General features: G+C 34.5%; 2 protein-coding genes across 4 annotated transcripts in view; one reads left to right on the top strand and one right to left on the bottom strand.

Annotated features, from left to right (window-relative positions):
• The window catches only part of LOC118183554 (guanylate cyclase 32E-like), a 459,050-nt gene extending 449,761 nt beyond the window's left edge, over positions 1 to 9,289 (top strand). Inside the window, exons 22-23 of the mRNA XM_085817033.1 lie at positions 4,936 to 5,027; positions 8,208 to 9,289. Coding sequence (XP_085673159.1) covers positions 4,936 to 5,027; positions 8,208 to 8,510 — 395 coding nt within the window. The 3' untranslated portion in view covers positions 8,511 to 9,289. The remainder of the gene's footprint in view (positions 1 to 4,935; positions 5,028 to 8,207) is intronic.
• The window catches only part of LOC118193039 (carbohydrate sulfotransferase 11-like), a 36,342-nt gene continuing 11,894 nt past the window's right edge, over positions 1,377 to 25,824 (bottom strand). The window contains exons 2-3 of one of the 3 annotated variants that reach the window (XM_085817034.1): positions 13,943 to 14,131; positions 1,377 to 6,666 (exon numbers count right to left, since the gene is read on the bottom strand). In XM_085817034.1, coding sequence (XP_085673160.1) covers positions 6,604 to 6,666; positions 13,943 to 14,131 — 252 coding nt within the window. In that variant the 3' untranslated portion in view covers positions 1,377 to 6,603. Of the gene's footprint in view, positions 6,667 to 9,722; positions 14,132 to 25,824 lie in introns of those variants that run through there. The other 2 variants (XR_004758872.2, XM_035364080.2) reach the window with 2 other exon arrangements.

Raw genomic sequence — 25,824 nt, 5'->3', positions numbered from 1 at the left:
AAATCCAATAAAGAGTTTCTAAGGGAAATATTATCTAATGAAAAATATGCAAGAGTGGAATAGAAACAAGAAATTATCTTTACAGTAGATGTTTTATAGAAATTCTAGCTTCAGCGTTAATTATGAATGCGGTGCGATTCCTTGACAGGATAGTCGAGAAATAGAATAATAAGCCCTAAATGCTGGCGCGGATAAAACTAAACACTTATAGACTGTGAGCAAAGGATCCTTTGAATAAAATATTAAATAATGAATTTTCACGTGGCTTGCTTAATTTAAAACAAGACTTCTTACACAATAACTGTCTAAAAGTTGGAAAGGAGGTTAAAATTTTTTTCTTTGTAGGTGGTAAACGGATATTTGCAGCTTTGAAGACTGCCATTATCGGAATGCCATGTATTGTTTAAATGGTCATTAGACTGTAAAGCAAACAATAGGTTTGGCAAACTTAATAGTTTCTTGAGAGATGTTTTATTGGGAGCGAAAATCATCAGAGACTTCCCATGGCGAACAATATCAGATAAAATATCTTTTTCTTGCGGCGCTGTAGAAAACTCGCTTTTCTTTACTCACCTTTTCTTGGGCGCTGTAAAAAGATATCTGAGATTAACTTATTCTCAAGTGAGGCATGGTTGCATCAGAAGATGGCTTTTAATTAATAATTAGGTCAGGGATTAGATAAGAAAGATTTTATCGAAAAAGGAGGTGTTTTTAGATCAGAATTTGACAATATGAAGAAAAAAAAGGAAAAAAGAATAGGAAAAATTTCCTGGTAATAACTAATAGAAGGGTGGAAAAAGAAGGGCAGAAATCAGTTCTAGAGCGCGTGTGAAATCAAAGAGGTATTATTGCAGAAATATCGGCCTCGTGGAAGATGATCAGATGTATTGAATGATTTAGAGTATGATGAAGGAGAAGGACGTGAATGATAAATTCCTGAGCAGGAAATGTGGTATCTTGTCACGATGTGTGTAACGCGAAAAAAATACCGAATTTATGACGCGAAAAGTGATAATTAACAGAACCTCTCTTTATATTGATGCATGTGAAATATATGCGTTTTCTACTGAAAGAACAATGCATGTTTGCTCATGGACCCATAAAATTAAAATAAATAAAATAAAAATTATTAATGTAATTATTTGTCTCCACTTTCTTCCTCTTGAAAATTTTCTGTGGATGCACATGTTCAGGACACTTTATGAAATATGTAACTTCTTTAATGAGTGAAGGAAATAAAAAGATGCGTGAGCATCCTAACTTCCTGATTTAGCAGCTTAGAACATCGGTTTCCTGCTCCTGCTCCGATTGATGATGTGCGATGATCGGAGAGTTATGTTCCCGTTTACAGAGTATTATAAAGACTCTATTTCGGACTGATACTTAACTAACGACCAAAATATTGGCTTCCGATGAAGTAAAGGGATCTGGGCGGTTATTCCTGTCTACAAAGTGTAATAGAGACTCTTCTGAACTGATATTTAACGCGATGAAGAGGAAGCCTCTTCTCTACGTTAAGTAATGAACAGTGTTAAGGATTTAAGTGAATGTGTTTTAAGGACAGTTTACATAAAGGTGTTAAACACAGGTTTATTTGAAGTCTGACTCTCAGAAGGTTATCGCTTAACATTGCGTTATTTTTTCATGAATTTTAGTTTTTAATATTTTTATTTCTAGAAATGGGTCGAACTCTGAAACCAGCTCGTGTAAATATTCTTCAACTTCTCCTTGCATGTAGCGATGGTTATTAAGTGTTACTAAATGTATAATGTAAATAAAACTAATGTTAATATGCAATTATTTATTAAGGAGTTTAGTTCTGAAATTAGGAATAAGTCTTTATTTGCATATTTATTGTGACTTTAATTTACTAGTGCGGCGTTTATATAAAAAAATGAATGCTTATGTAGCTAGGATTACGCGTTTATCTGCCTACGACAGTAGAATTAAAGAATTTGAAATTATGTTTCCTAAGTGAACCTATGTAAAAGGTTTTGCAGTTGTACAGGTATTTGACTGACAAAAGGTTCATTTGTAAGAAAGATTAAGATCTGTATTTCATCAGATTTGGTACTTGATTAGATCATTCTCTATACAACATAACGATGCTGCAAAAAGATATGCAGACAATATCTTGAATATTAAGTTGCTTTTGTTATATGATTTCCTTTTAGCCCTGTATATAAATCTTTATCTGTCACACAGGTTTGTATAATGTGTAAATTGTAAGCTTTCTAGTTACTGAAAATAATATTTCATAAAGTGTCCTGAACATGTGCATCCACAGAAAATTTTCAAGAGGAAGAAAGTGGAGACAAATAATTACACTAATAATTTTTATTTTATTTATTTTAATTTTATGGGTCCATGAGCAAACATGCATTGTTCTTTCAATAGAAAACGTATATATTTCACATGCATCAATATAAAAACACATTTTTTGTTCGATTGCAACAGGATTCTGTGCCGCATCCGCCTCCCTCTGCGCGAACTTTCATAGTCTTGGATTCTGCTTCCCAAAATGTGGTAACACCCTACTTTTACCAAGATATTTTATATTTTGAATCTTTTTAGGAAAAAATATAACTCTAGCAATTATATACATATTCGTGATAAAATATATGTTATAATATCCTGAAATGTAAAATTGAGGGACATCAGTATTGTCTTGAAACGTAAAAATGAGAACATAGTATAATTCCTGTCCTCTAAATCTCAAATAAAATCTCTCAGACCCAAATTCTTATATTCAGCCACAGTCATTAAATTGCAAATACCTTATTCCGCAATGTATTCACCCCTCGCCTTACATTTTTAGCTCCGGGTTCTGAAAATTTTAAAAATATTCGCGTAATTTTTCTTTTCTGAAATGTATTCAGGGAAGAAGCTTCCTTAAATTTTAAAATGGATTCGTCCGTGTAGCAATGGTTTTCGTCTTGCTAACAAAGACAAACTTTCGGGAACTACCTGCGTCGAACTTTTCTAACTATTGACCTTTATGGCAGTCTAATATAAGAGCCGACCAATTACAGCGAAGCAAACACGAATTGACAGTGTACGATTTCGCTGAATCAACTGCACATTCAGCTTTTCTAATTATTTATGGATGATTTAAGACCTAGAAACTTTAGAAAAACCATTTAAATAACCCACCTGCTTTGCAGAGCAGAATTATTTGCTCCCTCAAGCATTTCCCCCACACATATATTTCTCCCCTTATCGCATGTCAATTCAGCATACGCATAATATTGTTCGAAAACCTGCGAAAAATCATCGAATGAACGACTACAAAAGATAACTGTATCGCACATATATTTTTTAGGTTTTTTTCTTAATGCAAAGGATGTGCGTTATACGGCGAATATATCTGAAAATTAAAAAACGTAGTTTGACATTTACAGGTACGCGCTATACGCCAGAATATACGGTAATGAAATTTCAGCTATTCATGTCCCAATAGAAAGAAGCATCATTTAAACAGCTTTTGATCATCTCCTTATTGGTCTAATTTCCTTTAATTTTTCTTCAGTGGCTAGGCAAAAAATTACAAAGAACTAAAATCTTATAAACAGAGCAATAAAACTATGAATAAAAAGACTGAAGTCATTGCCTAAGGAGCGTCCTTGCCTCCCAGTATCTCGACTCTTCTGTTAGACCACGAAGAGCCCCACATCGAAATTTCCTTTAAAATATCAGGAAGTTTGGGTGGAATACTATACAAATGAAATGACGAATGTTTTATTTCACTATATAGTTATTTCACTATATACTATACAATTATTGCCAATCTTTTTACTCTCTTCACAACAAGGTGGTTATTTTTCTTAGACTATTGAATCTAAATTACACAGATTAGTTCTTCAAAATCAGTACTGTGGGCAAGAAGTTGGATAGTTTTCAGAAAATCAGAATGACTTACGATACATTTTGAAGATTTGAAGTACTGAGCCTATCTTTTATGAAATGATGCTGATGTAGTTTCTTTATTCTTGTATAAAGGTGAAAAATTCTTTAAATCATAAAACTGTCATAAGAATTCATGCACTTACTTCTTTTATTTTACGATGCAGGGTTTAATTTCTGTAGTGAGAAATTTTCAGTGATTCATCCATTCGAAATGAAAAGCTCAATGACTCAGTTTACATTTCCAGATATTGTGAGCAACAGTTATGCAAATTATTTCATCAGAATCATTGCACAACGCCATCATTTCTCAGGTGCTTGTTCTCCTCTTCCAAAGCATCAAACTTTCTCTGTCTTGCAATACAATCTTTAGCTTTCGTTATTTGGAAACCAGACATTAAAAGAATAATTTCAAAATTAAAATAAACATGTCCAACTTCTGGGCAGTTTGTGTTATCTCAAAACCTCCTTCTGAAAGTTAATCTAGTCCTTGAAAATGATGACGTATGGTAACCCTAGACAAAATGCAATAAATTAAATCCAGACAAAATAAGAACTGTTTTCCTTCTTTTAAAACATAACATTTTCAAATTGTTTCAAATTATTTTCTTAATATTATTCATGGATAAGTCTTCCTTCATAAATAAAGAAGACAACGATAAAAGAATTAATAATACTGAAAGAAACAAACTCACAGTTTCGAATTATCCCGAAGTAGAGCGTTAAGATTTTATTGCAAGATTAATGATGAACTCGCACAAATAACAGAATTAAGTAATACAAATGTTACTTAAAACTTAAACCTCGCCTTTTCTTTCTTCTATTTTATAAGCGCATTCTGGCACATCGTATTTTTATTCCTTTTTAAATGTCAGAGTTTGGGCGAAGTCGGTGAATTTTCTCTCTTTGTCAAAAAGACAAAATATCACCTAAATTAATAGACTAAAAATGAGATTTCTGCCTATAATGTGCTGAAACTTTTCTTTCATAATGTTATTTATATTTCATTAATTAGAATATTTTTAAACATAGCTATGAAAATCCATGTAAGTGAAGCCTGTAAGAAATTACTTGACAAACTTGGTGGCTATAATTTACAAGAAAGAGGACTGATCCCAATTAAGGTAATGTAAAATGAAAACATTCATTAGTATTCTTCGTTATTTTAGCAATGTTCTTTGTATTTATTTTGTAAAATTTCTAAGAAATTTCATTTTTATCATAATTTTTTCCCAGTTTAATCGTGCACTTTTAAGAATGTCATTTAATGTTTACCTCAGCGTTTTCTGATCTGCTGTTTTAAAATACTAAAGGTATTTATCATCGTATGTTTTCGTACCACAAATATTCTTCATTGCGAAATACCATATCAATCAAAAAGAAAGTCTATATTGCATCATTATTATAATGATTTTCAAAGTCCTTTTAGTTCCGTAACGGTTGGCTCTTCCAGGTTGATTCGGGTTCCTTATAAACTACTGTGGTAAATTAAATCAAAAACCAGTTCATTCATTCGTAATTTTTATTGATGTAGTTTATACGTGCAATATTGTAAATATCTGCTCTATTTTATATGATGAATGTTTGAAATTTATGATATGTTTTCTTCAGAATAGCTGATGTATTTTTGTTAGAAGCATTTAATTTTATGGCCAGAAAAATTGCAAGATCACATAGTCTTTCGCCTTTTCCTAAAAGAAATTTTAAAACATATAATAAATAGTAAATTAGCATAATCAATATGACATTCATTAGCTGATTAAAAAACATTTAGAAGGATTGCATGAGTCTGTGTCATTAAAACCAAATATTGCTTGATTTGTTTCCCTTGTGCTAAGTTAATTATCTGAAATCTGCTTCAAATGAAAACTCACATAGATTGTGCAGCTTCAGTTAAGTAAATTTTTATATAACAGACATTAAAGCATAGTATTGAAGCATGAAAACAAATAGATAATACAGTAGGCTCGCGTTAATATGAAACTCTTGTTTATGTATTAAACACATTTACAAACTTTCTATCGCATTGTTACTGAGAGGTTTGGCCCTTTTTATGCCATTCACACTTCGAATTTCTATTTTAACGCACACTTTTTGTGGTCCATCCGTGTTCGCAAAATCGGAAGTCTACTCTGTATTTACGCCATATCTTCATAAAATACTGGTGTAACCGGTGCAAAAGGCTAAATCGGCAATCGATTGTAGTCAAATTATATGATGCCTAAGATTAGATTAAACAGTATGTTAACGGTTACACTTGGTTTTTTAAGAATATTTATAAAAAGAGGTTCTCTTCGGTTTATCCCCAGCCTGAAGGACCGCTTCATAAGGATTTCCAGTTATGAGCGCTAGCAGTCTTATGCTAATCAGCCATCGTTCTCCAAAGCCGAAACTTTAATGAAGATACTTTGTCATAAATGTGCCAGTACTTTAATGCAGGTTAATTTTTATCCTGAAAAATACTACCTTTCATAAAAATGCCAGAAACTTACATCAAGGCGTCCTTATAGATATAGGATTTCTATTCGCCTTATTAATCAAAGCAAAAAAACTAAAATCATATTTGCATAAGGGATGTGACAGTTTTATGGATGCTTCTTTTTTCAAGTTAAAAAACCATCTTCGTAAAGATGCTATCACAGTGTTGCCAGGGTACCTTCCAGCAAACACTGATTGATCTGCATAAGGATGCCGGTCCTCTTAAGAATGCGTCCAAATCTGGTCAATGATTTTGAGATGTGGTAGCAGAAGTTTTGTTGTAACCTGCAAATAAAAAAGTTGCTATAATTTTATATATGTCGGTGAAAAGAGTTCTACTGTGAATAATTAAACTGTAGAACTATGCATAAGAGTATTCCTTAGTTAAATCGAAAAGAATTTAACGTACTTGCATCAAATGAAAACATCTTAATGAATATAGAAAATTTAGAACTATGACCTATGAATTGCTAATAAGTGTCATCACTTCATTTTGCGGGAATAAATTCCAGTTTTCTCTGACACTTGGTACTCCTCTGAAAATTCATCTGAAAAGTCCTAGACGTTTGGATTTCGAGTGTCTCTACCAAGCTGTAAAATGTTCTGAATAGTTAACGATATTAAAAGTACAGGAAATTTGTAATTAAGACATAAGCAACCTTTAAATGTCCTAAAAATGAACCTGCTACCCACTGTAAAACTGGTCAGTTAAAGGTCACTCGTGGATATTTTAACAAAAACTGGCCACTTGTAAAGTATCAAAAAATACATAATTTATTTTGTCACTTAGCCTTTGATATATTTGGCATAGTCATAATTAATTTTAAAATTGCAGAGGAAACCAGAAAATGTCTTGAGTATCTCTTTCTATCGCTTATAAACTACCTAAACATGAACCTCACCAAAAACTTCCGGTTGTTACTGAGAAAAGATTTGTATTCCATAGCAATAGAACAGGTAAGGAACCAAAGGACATAATCGTAGTATGTCAGCGTAAGAAAGATGCTGATTTATGCAAAACGGTTAATTGCTTTGGCTGATTCTAATCTTGTAAGTTTCTAGCATCATTGACATAAGTGTCTGCCATCTTATAGATAATATAAAATGATTTATGATGAATTTAATGATAATACAAAATTATTTATATTATCTCTAAGGTAGAGAGCAGCATAAAAGAACTTCGTCATAATACTTTGTTATTTTTTTTTTTCAATTTATTTTAAAATTTTATCCATGTTCTATTTTAAACTCAAAAATGTTTTGACACCAAATTATCCTCCAATAGTTTATAAAACTTTCTACATTATCGTAATTAACTTTCAGTCACTTAAAAATTTAGATTATATTTGTAAAGCGAATTTAACACATAAATTCAAAAAGAGATTGAAAATTCTACAGTAAGATAATTATTTATTTTGTATTTTGAGCCGCTGGTATAAAGTTAGCTTTTTCAAATATAAGTTAAACTGTTATAAAACTGAGTAAGAAAAATAAAATATACGTATAATTTTTTTTAATATTAAAAATTGTATTTCAGCCAGAAGATTTGTAATATTTTCCCATTAAACTATTTGACAGGTTATATAAATATAACAATTACTATATATTTGACAAATTACTATACATACAGTAACCTGTATTTATTTATAGAGATACTATAATATACAGGTAAATAGTAAAAATATATCTTCATAAATATTTGATTTTCTATAAAGGTAGATGACAACTGTGAATTTTTTTTACGTAAAAATTGTATGAGCCCTATAAACCATCTTTAAATAATTTAGGTATCTAAAAAGGTTTTAATACGACAAATTTCTTTACAGGGTAAAGGCGAAATGAGGACATACTGGCTTTTGGGGAAAGAGAACCAAACATCGGAGTATGGAGAAATTCCGACTTCTCCAACATTCCAACTTCCAACCTGGGAAGTAAATCCATTATCTAAGAACAGTAGTGAAGAATTTACTTCAGCATTGTCGTCATCAAATACAAATGACAGTTGCCTCAGCCTCATCCAAGAATGCAAAAAGAACGCAGAAAATGCAGTTTGGAGAGCGAACAATTACCGTTCAGCTCCAACCATCACTTTCAGTGATTATTACACTCCTGCAGACTGTGCCTTGTGATAATAGAAAGAATCAACGTATACTAAGCTGTTTTCAAATGATATATGGTATCTCTCGTATCAAAGTAAAACTGCTAACTTAAATTCAAAAATCTATCTACTTATCCACAAATTATTAATGAAGAAAGAAATATTAACATTTAGATTCGAAGTTTTAGCATTTTAGAGAATAAGTGTCAAGCTTAATTTCTCAACTCATGAGATCTTTAAACTCTCACTTATGGAAAAGTATTTTTACTTCCAAATGAACCATGAAATGATTGCAGAAATTCTTCAACGTCCAAAACTTTTGTTGTACGCTTGTAAATATATTATATTATTTTACAGGTATGTTACTTCCGATCTAAACCTTTTAGGGAACGATGTTGCACGATTCTTTTAGCTTCATGGATTGAATCATGGTTCATATACAGGATTCTTCTATCTCACCGACCGGAATCTATTAAATTTAAAAAAGAGCTCATATCCTGTGATAATTTTAATGGTATTACTAAGCTAAGAAAAGTTACGATACTATTAACACACTTAACGAATGTGAAAAATAAAATCGAGCTTCTCTCTTTAATCATTTATTTATGCCTGTTGGCGTCAAAATGTGCTAGAAACTAATATCTAAATGTCAAATGATCGTTTTGTAATTTATATCGTGATTGTTTCGTTATCTCTTGGTGCTGTAAAATGAAATCTTTTGTAATTGGTTTTTTATTGTTGTGGTTCATAGATAAGGTGGGCTTAATTTATTGACATTTTTGTAAAATAAAATTAAATTATTACAAATAACTATGTATAATTTCCTAGAACAAGGCTAAAAAAAACAAACATAATGTAGAGTTTAAAGAATAGCTCAAGGAACTTCACAGCTAATAAATTTCATTTCACTGATATAAATAATCAGTAAATGTTCATTTTCATTTTTTCAGGAGCTTCAACCGTTTACACAACTTTATTTAGAACTGCATTTATTTATTTTATATACTTTGTCACCGTATATTCAGAGGGAAAATATAACTTATATGAGGGAAAAAATATCCGCTGTATTTATTTATTCCTAAGCTGACTTTTGGCAACGTCCAGGAGAAGCGCGCTCATATAGGACCAGATTTACAAAACTGAAAGCCGGGGAAAAGCTTGTTAAACAGACCCTTTCTCTCTAAATTTTTTCAATACTGGAAATAGATATCACTGATACAAGTTATATTTCATATGAATTACATTTTACATAAAGTATTTCATAAAATAACCTTTATTCAACATCTTTCATCCAAAATTGGGTACTGTTCTGTTATCGGGACCAGATTCAGAAATGTAATGTATACACACATACATTCGTATGTACATGTATATCTGAACATATATATACATGCATACATATATATATACATGCGTACATGAACACATAATCCATACGTACATGCACATATACATACAGTTCTGAATACGGTCCCGAGAGCAAAAGTGTACCAAAAATTATTCAAACAAAAATGTGCAGTTCACTTCATTATACGTTTTATAATTATGAATATTTACGTTGAAATACGATACCCAAAACTTTTCGCAATCACAATACTTCCTTTCCTTGTATTTGTTTTTGAAATGTCAAACATTAACATTCCTGTTAATAGTACAATATTAACAACTATCAGTTTTCAGGTAAAAGAATAAAAACAAGACAGCCTGGGCGCCCAACACTAAGAAATTTCAAAAAAGGCAACTCGTCTACAAAATAACAATACCTGACTTTTTAAGGGCATTCTGTACATTACAGTTGTCTAGGACACTGGTTTCAAAATCGCGGTCCCCAAAGCAATTTTATGCGACTTGCGAATACATTTTAATTATATACTTGTTGCAATAGTACTTAAAAGTGTTAGAGACACAAAAATTTGAACTTAGCTATGTGACTATTACATGCTATGTGACTTACTATTGAAAGCAACATGATAGATTGAATAGGCTGGGGCTAGTCATTGTTACCGTATGCTTGTACGTCATACCATGCGATTAAAGTCATGTGAGATAATTTCACACATTTGTATAGTCAGTAAATTTAAGTAAGGTGGCCTTTCAGTATTCTGAAATTTAGAATTTTCAGGTTAATGTAAGTTATTTAGTGATTAATCTACGGCATTTACCTGAAATAAATGTCAATCATAAATAAATCTCAGTCATTTTTTTTTCTTTTCTTTCTTTTTTTTTTTTTTTTTCAATTGCTCGCACTAGCCATTAGGCGTTGGCTATTACTGAGTTCGAAAACGGTTGTCATGGAGGCACCTAATAAGTGGACCACCGTTGCCTCCTATGAAAGGACAGACAATTTACATCCATGCCTTCTTCGGGACTCGAACCCGGGCCCCTTTCGGTACTGCAGTCACTAACCACTTCCCCATCTGGACGTCATAAATTTCAGTCATAGTCAGCTTGAAATAAATGTCAATTTAATATTTAGCTGTGCATGCATTTGAATTACAAAGTATAAGCAATTGAAATTTCTTGCTGGTACAGCCTTTGGTCTTCAGATAGAAAATAAATACACACTGCTGGCCATTAAAATTGCAACACCATGAAGGAAAGCAAATACAAAAAAGATATTTAGTATACGAAAACAGTATGGCATTAAGATAAAATGATGAAATTTGTAAGCAGTCTGGGTATTTACAGAGGTGCGAAATTAGTAGAAACAGCTGCCACCTTTGGCATCTAAAACAGCCCTTACTTGGTTAGGCATGGAGTCTAACTAGGCTTGGATCACAGAAACCGGCAACTCATTCCATGCTACTTCAAATTTATGCCACACTTCATCAACCGTATTAGCTGGAGAATGATGAAGGGCCAGTCTCTCAGCAACCCATGACCGTATATTTTCAATGGGTGACAGATCTGGAGACCGTGCAGCCCACGGCAGAAATCAAATTTATTGTGTATCGAGGAAGATCAGAACACGACGTGCAACATGTGGTCTTGCATTATCTTGTTGGAAGATGGCGTTTAGCAGGCCTCGAAGATAGGACACATTACTGGAAGTAAGATGTCAGAAATGTACCGATCTGTATTCAGATTACCATCGATCCGAACTAGAGATGTGTGTGTCGTGCACCCAGTGGCTGCCCAAACCATTACACCACATTACACCAAGTGCAAGGTCCCTGTGCGACGTGCGGTCTCCTCGGAGCCTCCAGATAAGTCGGCAATCTTAGGAAAGTATGCGGGCAGCCAATGGCCTAGGAATGGCACTGCATGAAACTGTGTTGGTTCCAAATACACTACTAAAAAAACAGCGTGGTATGACGTATTTATGTGCTAGTACATCGTAAATCTGAAACCCCACAGTTTACAAATTTGTTGATGAGACAGTATCGTCTAAAACGTCAAGCAATGCTGCATTTAAAATATCTGCGTGCTCTTGGTAGTTAAAACCATCAAAAGTACCATAAAACATTAACTCGCACAGTAACCCTTTCGTTCCATAATCCACATAAAACATTTCCATTATAACATTGTTTCTCTTCGATTTTCACTCCAGCATACTTGAAGTTAGTATGAACGCTATAGTATAGATTTAATAGCGTTCAGAATTGACTATTATGCAAGTTTACAGTGCGGGCTGTAGTCCGCACTGTAAACTTGAACTTTTGAAAGTGAAACCGTGCAATGAACAGAAGGGAATGAAACCTTCCTTTTGACAGAAACATTTACTACAAAGCTTCTGCAGTACAAAGGTACTGCAGAATCACTGTTGACAGTTATTTCTTGAGGATGCAGTCACAGCCTGCTTTGTAATATTCCGTTATATTGGAAATAAAACTGACTGTAAGTTTCCTTTCCAGAGTGTAATCTCTAATCTTAACACCAATTACCAGGTCAGGATAATCTTTCCGGATTTTCCTTCTGTGAAAGTCAACATGAGAAACTAAATTTCGACCTCAAAAGCTGTGGCTCAAAGATACTCACTATTAAATCTGTGAAAAGAGGAAAACGTTTCTTCCAGAGAAAATCTGTTTGAAGAACTACTCATAGAAAAAACACGTTAGTAATAACAAAAAAAGAGAAATATATTAACGAAAAAATAGTAAAGTTTACATACAGTATTTTCTTTCTGAAATTTAATTTTAAGAAACTGTGAATTGTAAAAATAGCATATTTAGAGGGGGAAATGCTTTAAGGCTTTAATGTACTAGTTATGCATTTAAGCCTTCCCGTTAGAAAATGTACACAATGTGTAATTTACTCCTTTCGTTTTTCAATAGGTTAAAAAAAATGCATGGAATGTACTAAATATGGTAACCTGTACAGTTATTAAATGTGTATAGTTTCAGTTTAATTTAATGGCACGAAGCAACTATTGACGTTTAATTTTCCGCCATTTTGTTTTAAGTAAAGCTTTATTTTATTACAAGATAATTTTATGGAAGGGAGGGAAACGCTCTTCATCACTTAACCGCTTAACGTGAAACAATGAATTCTGTGATGAAAAGTGCCTGTTTCAGTGTCTTCTATCATCCCTTAAAGTTTGTTCCATTAACTTTGATACATGCTGTATATGGTCAGTTTAAGATTGTGTTATAATTTTTTCAATAATAACGCATGAAATAAAAAACATTCATATTTAAACCAAAAAAATTATAAGAAACATTACTATTTTATATTACCAAAAGAATTTAAAATGTGCATTAAAATCTAAGATCTACTTCGTTGACTTCATGCCCAATTATGGAAGTAAAATTAAATAAATATTTCCATGAGTAATTAAATATTTGATCGATTCCCTTGTAAAAATTCGTCCACAGAATATCCAAAAAGCTCGAAATCTAGACGATATATTCGATATAGTCTACGGATATCCTCTTCAGGAACAGATGAAAAATAACGCAAAGTTAATGAATGCGAAATAGGATGGACATCACTCCACCAGTCGGGACTGGATTCGATGCCAACTTTCTGAAACGCATATGGGAAATCATGTTCAGCTGTATCCAGTTTTCCCACAAAATCGTAATCCACTAGACAAGGGTCACAACGACTCCAATAAGGAGCCCAGTGCTCGTCATAGTCTCTTTCCAGCGAATGCGTCAAATACCATACGAATTCTTGAAAAGTTATTTGGCTCAAGTTTGTGTCATTGGGCCTGAGTTTCTTCAAAATGGGATCCCAGTACCTGTCATAAAAGAACTGCACTTCGTGTCGGGGCGCTTCTGCTTTGCTTCTGAAAGCAGAAACAAGACGATCAAAGGGATGGCGGACGAAGATTATTTTGAAAAATCGATGAATTGTTGTTGATGGATAATACATGGGACTGATACGTCGCAAAGCTTGATTGGCCACAATGTGTATCGCAGAGTCATTGTCTGCGTCATGCAAAGGAATGCCTGAAATATTTAGAAAAAAACGTTTGACTAGCGTTGAAGCTACTTTAGGTATGAAGCAAAAGAAAAGTACTTTTTGCTCATCCACAATGATAGGACAGAGTTTGGTTTTACAAAAAGTTTCTTTGCCGAAACGTCGATTGGCAGCCACACGCCAAATACGCCGCATGGCAACGATTTCATCCTTCTCACATACGTCACGCACTCTCTGCACTCGACTTTCATATTCTGCTTCCCACAGACGATTAGCTTCTTCTTTAATCTGAAAATTGAAAAATGAATTAGTTTTAATTACCATTGACGAAAAAGCTTTAGTGATCATAAAAGTGTATAAAAAACACAGAAACAATAAACTGCTGTTCAGCAACTGTTAAAGCGCGAAACAAGAGTAATTCAAGAGCTAATACATTTTAATTACTGAAAATTTCAACATTTTTAATATGAAGTTTACTAGCGAAAATTACTTGATTTGGGTAATTATGGCAAATCCTCGAGTTCGCTATAAAGGAAGGGATACCTTCGTGGAGGACTTTCTAAGAACAACTGGCTCGTATATACGTTACACATAATGAAAATCACGAAAGCGCCCATGCAGTTCGTTGGATTCGAACCTCGGACCGAACTACCAGTATTCATGGTCTTTACCGCTCGGCCGATGGTGGGCCATTGCTTAATTTGGTTTATTTGATTACAGCAAAGCCTCAAAGGCTATCTGCCTAAGGGGAGGGATACCTTTGTGGATGACTTTCTAAATGAAATTGACTGGTGGGACAACGCTGAACAAGGATGAAGGACTTATCAGTTGTTCCCAAAAGTAGGCACAGCTCCCAGTTTAATAACTAGAGAAATAACGTGGTTCTTATCAGGGCATGGGCTTTTTCCCACGTACTTCTCTGCAAGGAAACTAGCAACTTCAAATCAATGTGCATGTGGAGAAAGAGGCAGTCCCGACCATTATATATTCAAATGCCCCCTTACAACTGAACATCATCTAAAAGTCCCGAATTCACAGAGTGTAGTGACTCACTTTATTAGATACGCTATCAAGAACATCCATCTCCGAAAAAAAAACATAATTATAATGAGCTTCCTGTCCACAAGAGGCACTGAGCTATGCAGCACAACCTAGAATAATATAACAAAGCTATTACTTAAAACATAGTATGCAAGCAAACCTGGAGCTGCCCTCCATAGCAAGTACGTGCGAAAGGCACCAACTGTAAAAACACCAATGTATATTTAAGGGAAAAAGAAAGGCACTGACGTGGTCTGGTGAAATACAAAGCATTGCAAGCAACGCCTGGCAGGATCCCCTGTAAGTCCTGTGGGGTGTAATTTATCTTGATATCTAGTGTGGCTGGATAATACCCACATTGCCAATGGTTAAATAATGGTTTTACCTGTCCACCACATTTCTCCATATCCATATCCATAAATGAAATTGACTTGCTCACGTCCTCCGTTACTACTACTAAATAAAATTGACTCGTATACACGTTCCACACGGGGAAAACAGTGTAACCACCAAGAGAGATCCGTGGCCAAACCATTATTCCACCACCTTTGTAACTGTGTCTTTCAACAATGTGGGATTGGTTGTATCTGATTCGTTGTTCCCTTAAGATCAGCTGACGACCTGAATCATCTCCAATATGAACCTGCACTCGTCTGTTAAGAGAATAGACGAACATTGTTGACTGGTCCAGGAGACGCGCTCTCTTGCCCAACATAAACGGGACCTCTGTGTCCTCGGGTTAAGGGGACACAAACAAGTGGTCGTCTTGCATACAGACACGTATTGTGCAGGCGTCTGTGCACTGTAATAGCTGAGCTTCTTGTTTCTGTTGCCACTAAATGATCTTCATGAGCTGAGGCACAGTAATGTTACTCCTCCTTCAGGCCGAAAGAGCTAATTATCGGTATCCTGCATGTGTTGTAACTATAGGTCTGCCTGGAACAGGTCTTTCAGACACAGAATCCATGGATTCAAACTGATTCCATAGTCGGTGGACCACACTACGAGAGATATTAAGACGTCTATCAGCATCAGCTTGTGACATTCCCGTTTCCATCCATCCGATCGCCCGCCACCTCAACGAATCAGGCAAACGACTTCTCCTGGACATTGATAGACTCTCTTGGATATTGCCCACGAAACAGTAATAACAACTGAAGATCAACACCCATGAACAAAAATTACAATCTTTGCATTTTTAGTCCAACTCCTATATAAGTATCCATTTCTATAAAATAAAAGTGGTAGTTATTGTTTTTGCATATATTTTCTTAAATGTCGTTACCCTCATATATATGAACTGTGAATTTACTGACATTTTTGTAATGGTGAGCTTTGAAAAACATGCCGTTTCTTAACTTTTGGAGGGCAGTGTATATTCGCTTTGGAGAAGGATATTTTTGTTAATTTGATACGGCAGGAACAAACGAGGGATGCCATAGTGCAGGAATGTGTATAGGAAACCGCCTAGTATTTAGACACTTTGGTTTGGCTTTGAAGAAATGATTGAATCAGGCTATAAGGTATTTCTCCTGCCTTCTTAGCGAGCCTTCGTGGTGTAGGGGGTCTGCACGTTCAATGCGTAATGGAGAGGTCCGCGGTTCGGTTCCCGGCGAAGGCGTTGCTAATTTTTCAACTTGCTTGCTTACAAAAAAATACCTAATGTCTCTATAGTGGCGCCCGAACTAAAAGGCTGTTGGATGATGATTCTCCTCACCCAGGATTTGGTGACTGGGTTCCCTAAAAAACCCCAGTCGCCCTTTAAAAGAGGGAGTATATAAGGCGTTTCTCCCGCCTTCTTAGCGAGCCTTCGTGGTGTAGTGGTCTGCACACTCAGCGCGTAATTGAGAGGTCGGTAGTTCGATTCCGGGCGAAGGCGTTGCTAATTTGCTAATGTTTCATCTTGCTTGCTGAAAAAAAAAAAAAAAACTGATGTCTCTACTTTAGACACTACTACTAAGTTACTACTACTAAGCCTAGTTCTACTTTAATACTTTCGCAGACTTACTTAATTACAAATTATCCTATAAATAACATCTACAAATACCAATATTCTCACTTTTTTAACATTTTACGAAATACTAAAAAATTTAAAATTTCCTGTGAAGGTAGGCAAGAATTGTTTTTTTCATTTTCCGTCTTTTCTCTGCATGTTACGTGTACAATTGTGCCCACCAGTAGCCGAGTGGTTAAGTCAACTGGGGTAGACTGGACAAAAAAATTAGAAAAATCATCCTTGTTAAACGTTTTCATTCAAAGCAACTGAGTGAAATAATATTGAACTATCTAAGCATTTGTATTAATGAAAATCCAGCTGAAGAAACAGTTTTTAAACGTAAATTAAGGTTGGGATATCTCTGAGGAAGATTCTCTTTCTGACCATAAAATGATTATCTTTGAACTTGTTTTATGCCGTCCGATTATATCTTCTAATTTGTGTACTTTTAATTTAAAAAGAGCGAACTGGTTTTTATTTACTGAACTTTGTAAGAGAGAATTGTGTAACTTGAATATCCTTCTTAACAGTTTCTCTGATTGTATTGCATTAGAAAATGTTGTAAACAGACTTTCTACCGTTGTTTTTAATTGTGCTTTACTTTCAATTCCGATGAAGAAAAGTAAGAAGAATGGGGTCCCTTGGTGGTCTAAGGAAATTGATTGTTATAGAAAGCATGTAAGCATGTAAATGCTGCTAGGCGTAGATTCCAGAGAGAAAGAAACTGTCTTCTTAAAAATATTTATAAAATTAAATATTTCGAATCGCGGCATAAGTACAAGACTAAATTAGCTAATGCTAAGCTTGAGTCGTGGATAAATTTTCTCTCAACTATTACTGTTCACAATGTCTGGAAATCTATATATAAGTATGGGGTTAAGACCAATTTTGCGAAAAGGATTGAGATTTCGGGAATTAAACTCCCGGATGGCAGTGTTACTTCGAGTTTGAGTGATACAATTGTTGCTATAATGACAAAGAATTTCCCAAGAGATAATGCGCGTGATGATAGAAATTCTCATAGAACTATGCGCACTGAGTCTGATGGACCTTATATTTCTTTTATGGACTGTCCGTTCTCTACTTCAGAAGTTAACAGTGTTATTAAAAATCTCAAGAAGAACAAATCACCTGGGCTTGACTCTCTCTAATGAAATTGTACAGCACTTTCATGCGGTGGATAGCACATTTCTACACAGACTTTTCAACCTTTGTTTACAATTAGCAGTTTTTCCAGCACAATGGAAGAGAGCTCGGGTTGTTTTGATTCCTAAAATTTTAGATACAAGAACCCCTTATCTTGATAATATTAGATGCATTAGTCTTTTGCCTACTTTGGGAAAATGTCTTGAAACTCTCTTCATTAACAGAATAAATTGGTATTTGAGACAAAAATGCTTTTATAATGATTCTCAGTTCGAATTTACTCCTCGGAAGTCCGCTGAAGACGCCATTATTCGCCTTTGTAATATCTTGCAGTGTGCAAAGAAAATTAAGTATACTACACTTCTTATTTTCCTGGATTTCAAAGGAGCTTTTGATAATGCTTGATGGCCATCTATCTTAAAAATTTTAAAAGATGCTGGTATACCACATAATATCTATAACCTTCTTAAAAGCTTCTTGAACGAGAGGACTGCTGAGCTTCAGCTTGGGAACGAAGCTAAGGTTTATTCTCTAGAAAAAGGCTGTCCTCAAGGCTCTGTATCCGGACCTACTCTTTGGAACATAATCACAAATGATCTTTTAAGTCATCTCGACGGTTGTTTAAAAATTGCGTTTGCAAACGACTTACTATTAATTTTCCAAGGAAGGATTTTGATTAACATTCTTTTGAGAGCACAAGAAGTTCTAGATTTTGTCTCCAGTTGGGCGATTTCTCATAAACTCACTTTCAATCCTTCAAAAAGTAAAGCTATGCTTGTTCCCAGTACGTTTGATGAATAAAATATTGCTTCTTTGATGCTCGATAATTCTCCGTTGGAATTTGTAGAAAATGTTAAATATCTTGGTGTCATTCTTGACCAAAAATTAACATGGAAAAAGCACATTGAATTCCTTTCTGCTAAATGTGAAAAATTATTAATGGCTTTCACCGAATTGCCAAAAATAATTTTGGAGTAAGCTACGATGTTAAGAAACTCATGTATAAGCAGTGTATTGTACCTTGATTTCGTACGGCTGTCGTGCTTGGGGACATGTTCTTGCCAAGAAGGTTAACAAAAGAAATTTAAGAAAGATTCAACGGAGAATTCTTATTCGTATTATTAGTGGTTATAGAACCTTAAGCTATGAGGCTACTTTTGTTCTTGCAGGAGTTCCGCCTATTGATTTTGAAATTGCATATGAGAATAATATTTTTGAGTCATTGGAAGCTCATGTTTCGGAAGACTGTATTATTGGAATTGTCCCCTTCACTGATCTTCCTCATCACGCTTCTTTAGAACCCATAAATTTCTGCGATTATAAAGAGACTGCTGAAATAAGTTTTCATATAGTTTTCTTTACAGATGGCAGCAAGATGAACAACAAGGTTGGCCTTGCATTTGTTCTTTTTGAAGGCCATTTCGAGATTTGTTTTCTTAGACACCGTATACGGAATGAATGTACAGTTCTTCAAGCAGAACTTCTGTGCATTTATCTTGCCGTCAAATGGATCCAGGATCATGGGACAACATCCTCAAAGTACCTTATTTGTTCTGATTCTCTTTCTTCTCTTCAACTTTTGAACAGTATTACCAGCTGCGATAAATTAGTTATCGAAACCCTAGTAACTGTTAGCTCACTTAGAATTAGAGGTATTGATATCTGCTTTGCTTATGTGCGTACTCATCATGGTTTCTACGGAATGAAAGAAATGATTTCTTAGCTAAAGATGCCTTAAATTTACCCATTGATATCAACATTAGAATTCCAAAGAGTTATTGGAAGTCCTTTCATTATAAAAAGCTTTTAGCTATGTGGAATGAGGAATACATTTCATCTTGTAATGCTGAAGTCACCAAAAAGTTCCTTCCTTCTATTTACCATAGACTGAATTCCGAGTCTTTCCTCTCGTTAAATTTTAAAGTGTCTCAGTTTTTATCTGGTCACGGTAAATTTGCAAGTTATCTGTTTCGTTTTAATCTACGATCAAACAATTTATGCGAATGTTCAAAAAGAGCTCCTCAGGATGTGGAACATTTGATTTTCTCGTGCCCTACATTTGATGGCCCTAGATTATGCTTACACAACGATTTGAAATTGTTCGGAGTGACTTGGCCAGTGAACTTATCTGTTTTCGTGAAGTCCAGATTGCAGTTCTCTGCTTTTGTTCGCTTTATTTATGCATGTAATTTTTAATGTTTATTTATACATGTAACGTTTAATGTTCTAGTTAACTTACTTCTGTAAGCCCCGTGTTGTACATATGTGGTGCACGGGGAGTCTGTATGTTCTCAAAGGAAAAAAAACGTAAATTAACAATAATGACATCAAAATTGACATCAATATGCATAGATACAAAAATCGTATAAAATGAGTGGTCTTTCTAGAACTGTATTGTATCTAGACCAGTGGTTCTCAGCCGGTGGTACACAGGAGAAAAATAGGTGGTACGCAAATAAACAAAGTATTTTTAACTAGTAAGTTTAAAAATGTTGTGAACAGAAAAAGCGGTGATCGAACTGATGATTTGAAAATTACACAATGGTTAACTTTTGACTGAACGGAAAAATGAATTTAAAGGCATCTCAAATAAAGCTATCAAATTTTTATTGCCTTTTGCACAACGTATTTGTGTGAACAAGGATTTACTTCCATGTTATATTTGAAAAATAAAAATGGAACAAAATTAAAAGTGGATCCTACTTTACGGTTAAAGCTAAGTGAAATAAGGCCAGACAACGAAATTCACCTCTCTTTAAACAGACCGAATTTCACATTAAATTTTAGAATTTAAGTACTATAACTTAAATTTTGATAATTAAAGTGGTAATCAATTTTTAATTTAACATTTTTTATGTTTAACACAAATAGCCAATAAGTGGTGCAAATGGAAAAATACATATTTTTAAATATTTCTATTGAGAATTTGAAAAATAATCCTTGTAAAATGTAGTGGTAATCCTTGTAAAATGTAGTAAAGTTTTTCAGTTTTTATTTAGATGGTACGCGTTAGTCAAAAAAGTTTGAGAACCGCTGATCTAGACTGATGACTGAATACACTCAAAAAATATTTTCTTTGGAATAAACAACAACTTTAGTGCCTGCTTACGTTAATCTTACTTTCCGAAGGCCTGAAAAATTAGTTTGGTCTGGTTTATTTGATTACGGCAAACCACACTAGGGCTATCTGCCCAAGAGGAAGGATGCCTTAATGGAGGACTTTCTAAGGAAACTAGCTGGTATATAAGTTACACACATGAAACTAAGCAAAAACGTCCATGCAGCCAGCCCGTTCTCTTGTAATCGAACCCAGTCAGAACTACCAGTGTTCAGCGACTAAACCGCTTGGCAGCTGGTGGGCCTTCTTGAAAAATTGATAATATCTTCATAATATCAAAATCAGGAAAATATTACGACTGCCTATGAAATTATATGCCAGTCAGGAAGAGAGGATTCTGTTCTCATCACTCGATAAATTACATGAGCATATCAGCTTGCACAGAATGTCTATCCAGCTGGACAGTTCACAGATGAAGAGTTCGGTTTCCGAAAGGGAATTTTCACAGCTACACAACTGGTACATATCAGAGTATATTGGCTCAACTATGCACAATAAACAAAGTATTACTATCCTTATGCTAGATGTGGTCAAAGATAATTCAATGAGTTGCACTGAAATTGCTAATGATTGATAATAATATATCACTCAACTGCACTCCAATTACTGCTAAGTATAAGCGATCGGGTTTCGTCATTTAAGTTACTCTAAGAAAAATCTTCTTTTTCCAACCACCACCCATTATATAGGAAATAGATGACCAGTATTAATCCCGGCAGTGTTAGTGATTTAATTAATAAAAAAAAACATACGGGACGTGTGTCAAATTAAATAACAATTTTATGTTCTTGGGGAAATTTATTCATAGAGTAGGGCCGTACGTCTTTGATTTTACTCTAATAACTTCACGCAGACCTCACATATAAATCGAATTAAATGCAGAAGCACTACTTTTATCGTCAAACTTAAGTCGGGTATGCATAAGAATTCTCTGCTAACACCTATTGCGAAATAAACACTCTACACTTCGATTTATTACCTGATCATTTCTCATTTCTCATTGAGAAACCTCAAATTACATAAAACATCATCAGCTTCATCAAGTTGGATGAGAAACACGGCACTATACAACTAAGCAAAGAAAAAAAAAAAAAAAAAACAATCTTAGTTTAAACCGGTATAAACATTCACGTTAATCATAGGGATAAACACGAAAACGCTCAAGCAGCCAGCCTGGAATCGAATCCGGATCAAACTACCAATGTCCAGCGATTTTACCACTCAGCCGCTGGTAGTTGGGCATAGATTTTTGAATAACACTCTCTGATTCCAAGGACAATAAAACACGAATTCTTCTTTTTCAGGAGCAAAACGTAGTTCATCTAATCACTTTTCTGCTGTAACGCATTTCTACAGGAAGGAAATGAAAACTGATGCGGTAGAAAATTACTTGAACTGCCCCAAAATGAAAGATTTTTTTTTTTTTTTTAGAAAAACTATAAAATGAGAATTTGTCAACTTCTTGAACAGCATAAGAAAAGTGATAGCCAATGAAGACTTCATCGTGCAACTTTATGCAACCCACCTGCTGGTGCACTTCTCAGGCGCGTTCCTTTCCTTCTTAATCCCGTTGCAACTACCAACAATCATTACGACACCACATTCTGTACCAAGCGAAGCACTTCCTTTATTATGATTTATTTCTCTTGATTTCATCTATCCCCTCATTACCTTTACATATGTCCTCATGTGACGCTCGGCACAACCACCCTAGTCTCCATTATGCAAGTATGTATTACGTATTTTTTGCTTTACACTTCTTCTTGCTATATCTTATTTTTTTCTCAATTTATTTTGTACATTTTTGCATCCCACTGACACTATATTTTCTAATTACATATGGCTTTACTGGAAGGATCAATTCAAACATAGCATATATTTTCTAATCTTTCTAATTATGTAAGTATAAATTTTCATTCATATATTTTTAAAGAAAAGTTCCAATTAAGAATCATTTCATTTATTTTTTGGAAAATGCTATTAGTGTAATTCCAAATTACCACCTTGCGTATACACGTTGCCGCGAAACAAGAATACAATTGCCTCTGATTCCTATTAGCATGTCGAACCAAGTTAAATGCGAAAACATTCGTAGGCCGTCTTTCTTCATATGTTTCCGAATAAGAAGGAAAAGAACTTTCATGTGGGTAGGGGATATCTAATTAGCTTATATTTTCACTGAAGAGCTAAAGCATCATGATTACCTATCTTCGAATTTTGGGAGCCACCTGATGAGCGTAAATTGTACTTGACGACTTCAGACGGATATTAATCTAGTGCTAGGGAATCACAGTTATCAACAAAATTGTTTGGTGCTATCGTCATGGATAAAGCTCGAGATTTACTTGAGGTCAACAAATGACAGATTGTTATAGACCAACGCCTCGGGGAAAAAGCATTTTGGAGACGGCCAAGCTGGGTGGCAATTGGAGTGCAGCTGTAGCTAATATCTATATAAAGTGGCTCACTTGTGTTGAAACGAGCAGTAGACACCCAGCCATTTCGCTTTCCATGACTTAGTAAAGATGGTGGGCGCCGTACCTGTCACATTTGATAAAGCGGTATCAGAGCATTATTCTGCTAGTCGCTTATTTTAGTGCGTAACAAAGCATAAGCATTTCAGAACACACAATTCAACGAACGTTGTTAGACATAGTTTCCGCTGTCCACGATCAGGGGCGTAGCTAGAGGGGGGGGCAAAGGGGACATCTGTCCCCGGGCGCAGAATCCAAGGGGCGCCAAACTGATGTTACGACATTTTAGATTTAAATGTTTTCCATCCTTGGCAAGCAGTAGAGGGCGCGAAATCTTCAGTTGTCCCTGGGCGCTGAAAACCCTAGCTACGACTCTGTCCATGATCTACTAAGGTTCCGTTGTCGTCATCGACATTTACTCTTGCGCTGGACACCTGAGTATTGCCATTGAACCACTCCGCACCACTTAGAACTCCATGAAGACAAATGACCTACTGTTATGATTAAGCTATTGTGGAATGCTTATGGAGCAGGAAACATACTAGCTGTGCACCACAGCCAAGGGCCTGGAAAGCTGTACAGGCTGCATTATTTAAACATATTTTGTTGAGTATATACAAGGCTCTTGAGGAAAATACACTGGCATCCTGTGTTGCTACAACTTAACAGCAGATCACACATTAAAAGCTGAACTGCGGAAATTATAGAATTATTCACGCCAGTGTCATGGAAACATACCGTGAAAAGTATTGCAGGAACTATTTTATGCAATATATGCAAATATCAAAATAATAATTTATCTAGAATCTACATATTTACAAGGCCACGTTCATTTGTAATGTGAAAAAAAAATGTTTTTTAGAGAATAAGCATTATTACACTGAATTTTTGAAAATATGAATAATAAGAAATAGATAGAGATTAGACAGTATGTAAGACTGCGCACTTCGCACTAGAGAGTTTTAAATTTAAAGTGCTGTGTGAAAACCTAAAGATTATCTGTATTAACGTTGATATGCGCAATTACCTTGAGAGCTTTCTTTAGGCCTTTTTCATTTAACAATATTAACTTTTCTCGCTTGAGTCAGTTTGGAAGTCAACAAATACTTTTCTTGCCTTTTATTACATCTATTGTTATATATTTTTATGAAATCCAGAGGTTAATAAACTATGTTTTTTTATGAAATCCAGAGCCGTAAGGACAAGTAAAGTAAAAACGGATTGATAAATTACAGTATGGAAATATTATATTGAAATCAGTTGTTTATAATTCTGAATGAACTAAAAAATTGCTCATCCTCTTCATATCTCTTTTTCCAGTTTAAGCAAAGATTTATTTTCCCTCTTACAAATTCAAAAATGGTAAGGCATGCTTTCTTGCATATTCGTGCAGATTCCGGTTTAGAAAAGTCTAGATGAAGAGAAAAAGAGATGGTAAAAAAGAAAGAAAGCATACACATGGCATCAATCATGAAATAACCGGGCCGTTTATTCTGTCTTATACAGGTCATTTCTATCATGCACTTGCTTATCGTTTAACTTGAAAACGAATGAAAACATGTTCCATACTTACGTAAATTTCTAATTTGAAATTCTAACATATCCTAGTTGTCTAACAATTTGCTCTTTCTCTTTCTTAAAATTTGTGAAAATTAATAAAGCGAGTCAAAGCTATATATCCTTTAGCAAAGGCATGACTTCGCAATGTTATCCTAGATAATTTATTCAAAATTTTTATTATTTATTTATTCTATTACTTTGTTTAAATGAATGCCTTTCGTGATTAAATATTACGACAATTTATCACGACAGTGTACTCAATATTCCCTAGTAGGTGAGGTCTGGCTTCGTGGAGGATTTTTTAAGAAAAAAATGACACGTGTTTTCATACATATGGAGAAAACAATGATAACGTATATTTATCCATTCTCTTGGGGTTTGCAAAGCCAAACAGGATAAAAACTACCAAAGATTTGAAGATTTAAAGTACTAGCAGCATTTCACATAACTTTCAGCTTTGCTTCTGCTAGCAGAAACAGTATTTTTATCTTTCCAACTCAATTTAATGCGGCCTCCTCAGCGGCCGAGCGGTAAAATGGCTGAACACTGGTAGCTCGATTCGAATCCTGGCAACAGGCTGGCTGCATGAACATTTTCAAGGTTTTCCCCATGTGTAACGTATACATGTTTATTTATACATGTATAA

This window comes from Stegodyphus dumicola, chromosome 5, assembly GCF_044657685.1.
Source record: "Stegodyphus dumicola isolate Sdum_Otavi_A_Nest chromosome 5, ASM4465768v1".
NCBI classification, from domain to species: domain Eukaryota; kingdom Metazoa; phylum Arthropoda; class Arachnida; order Araneae; family Eresidae; genus Stegodyphus; species Stegodyphus dumicola.
The sequence above is the reverse complement of the archived record's forward strand: the minus strand, read 5'-3'. Positions and strand labels throughout refer to the sequence as shown.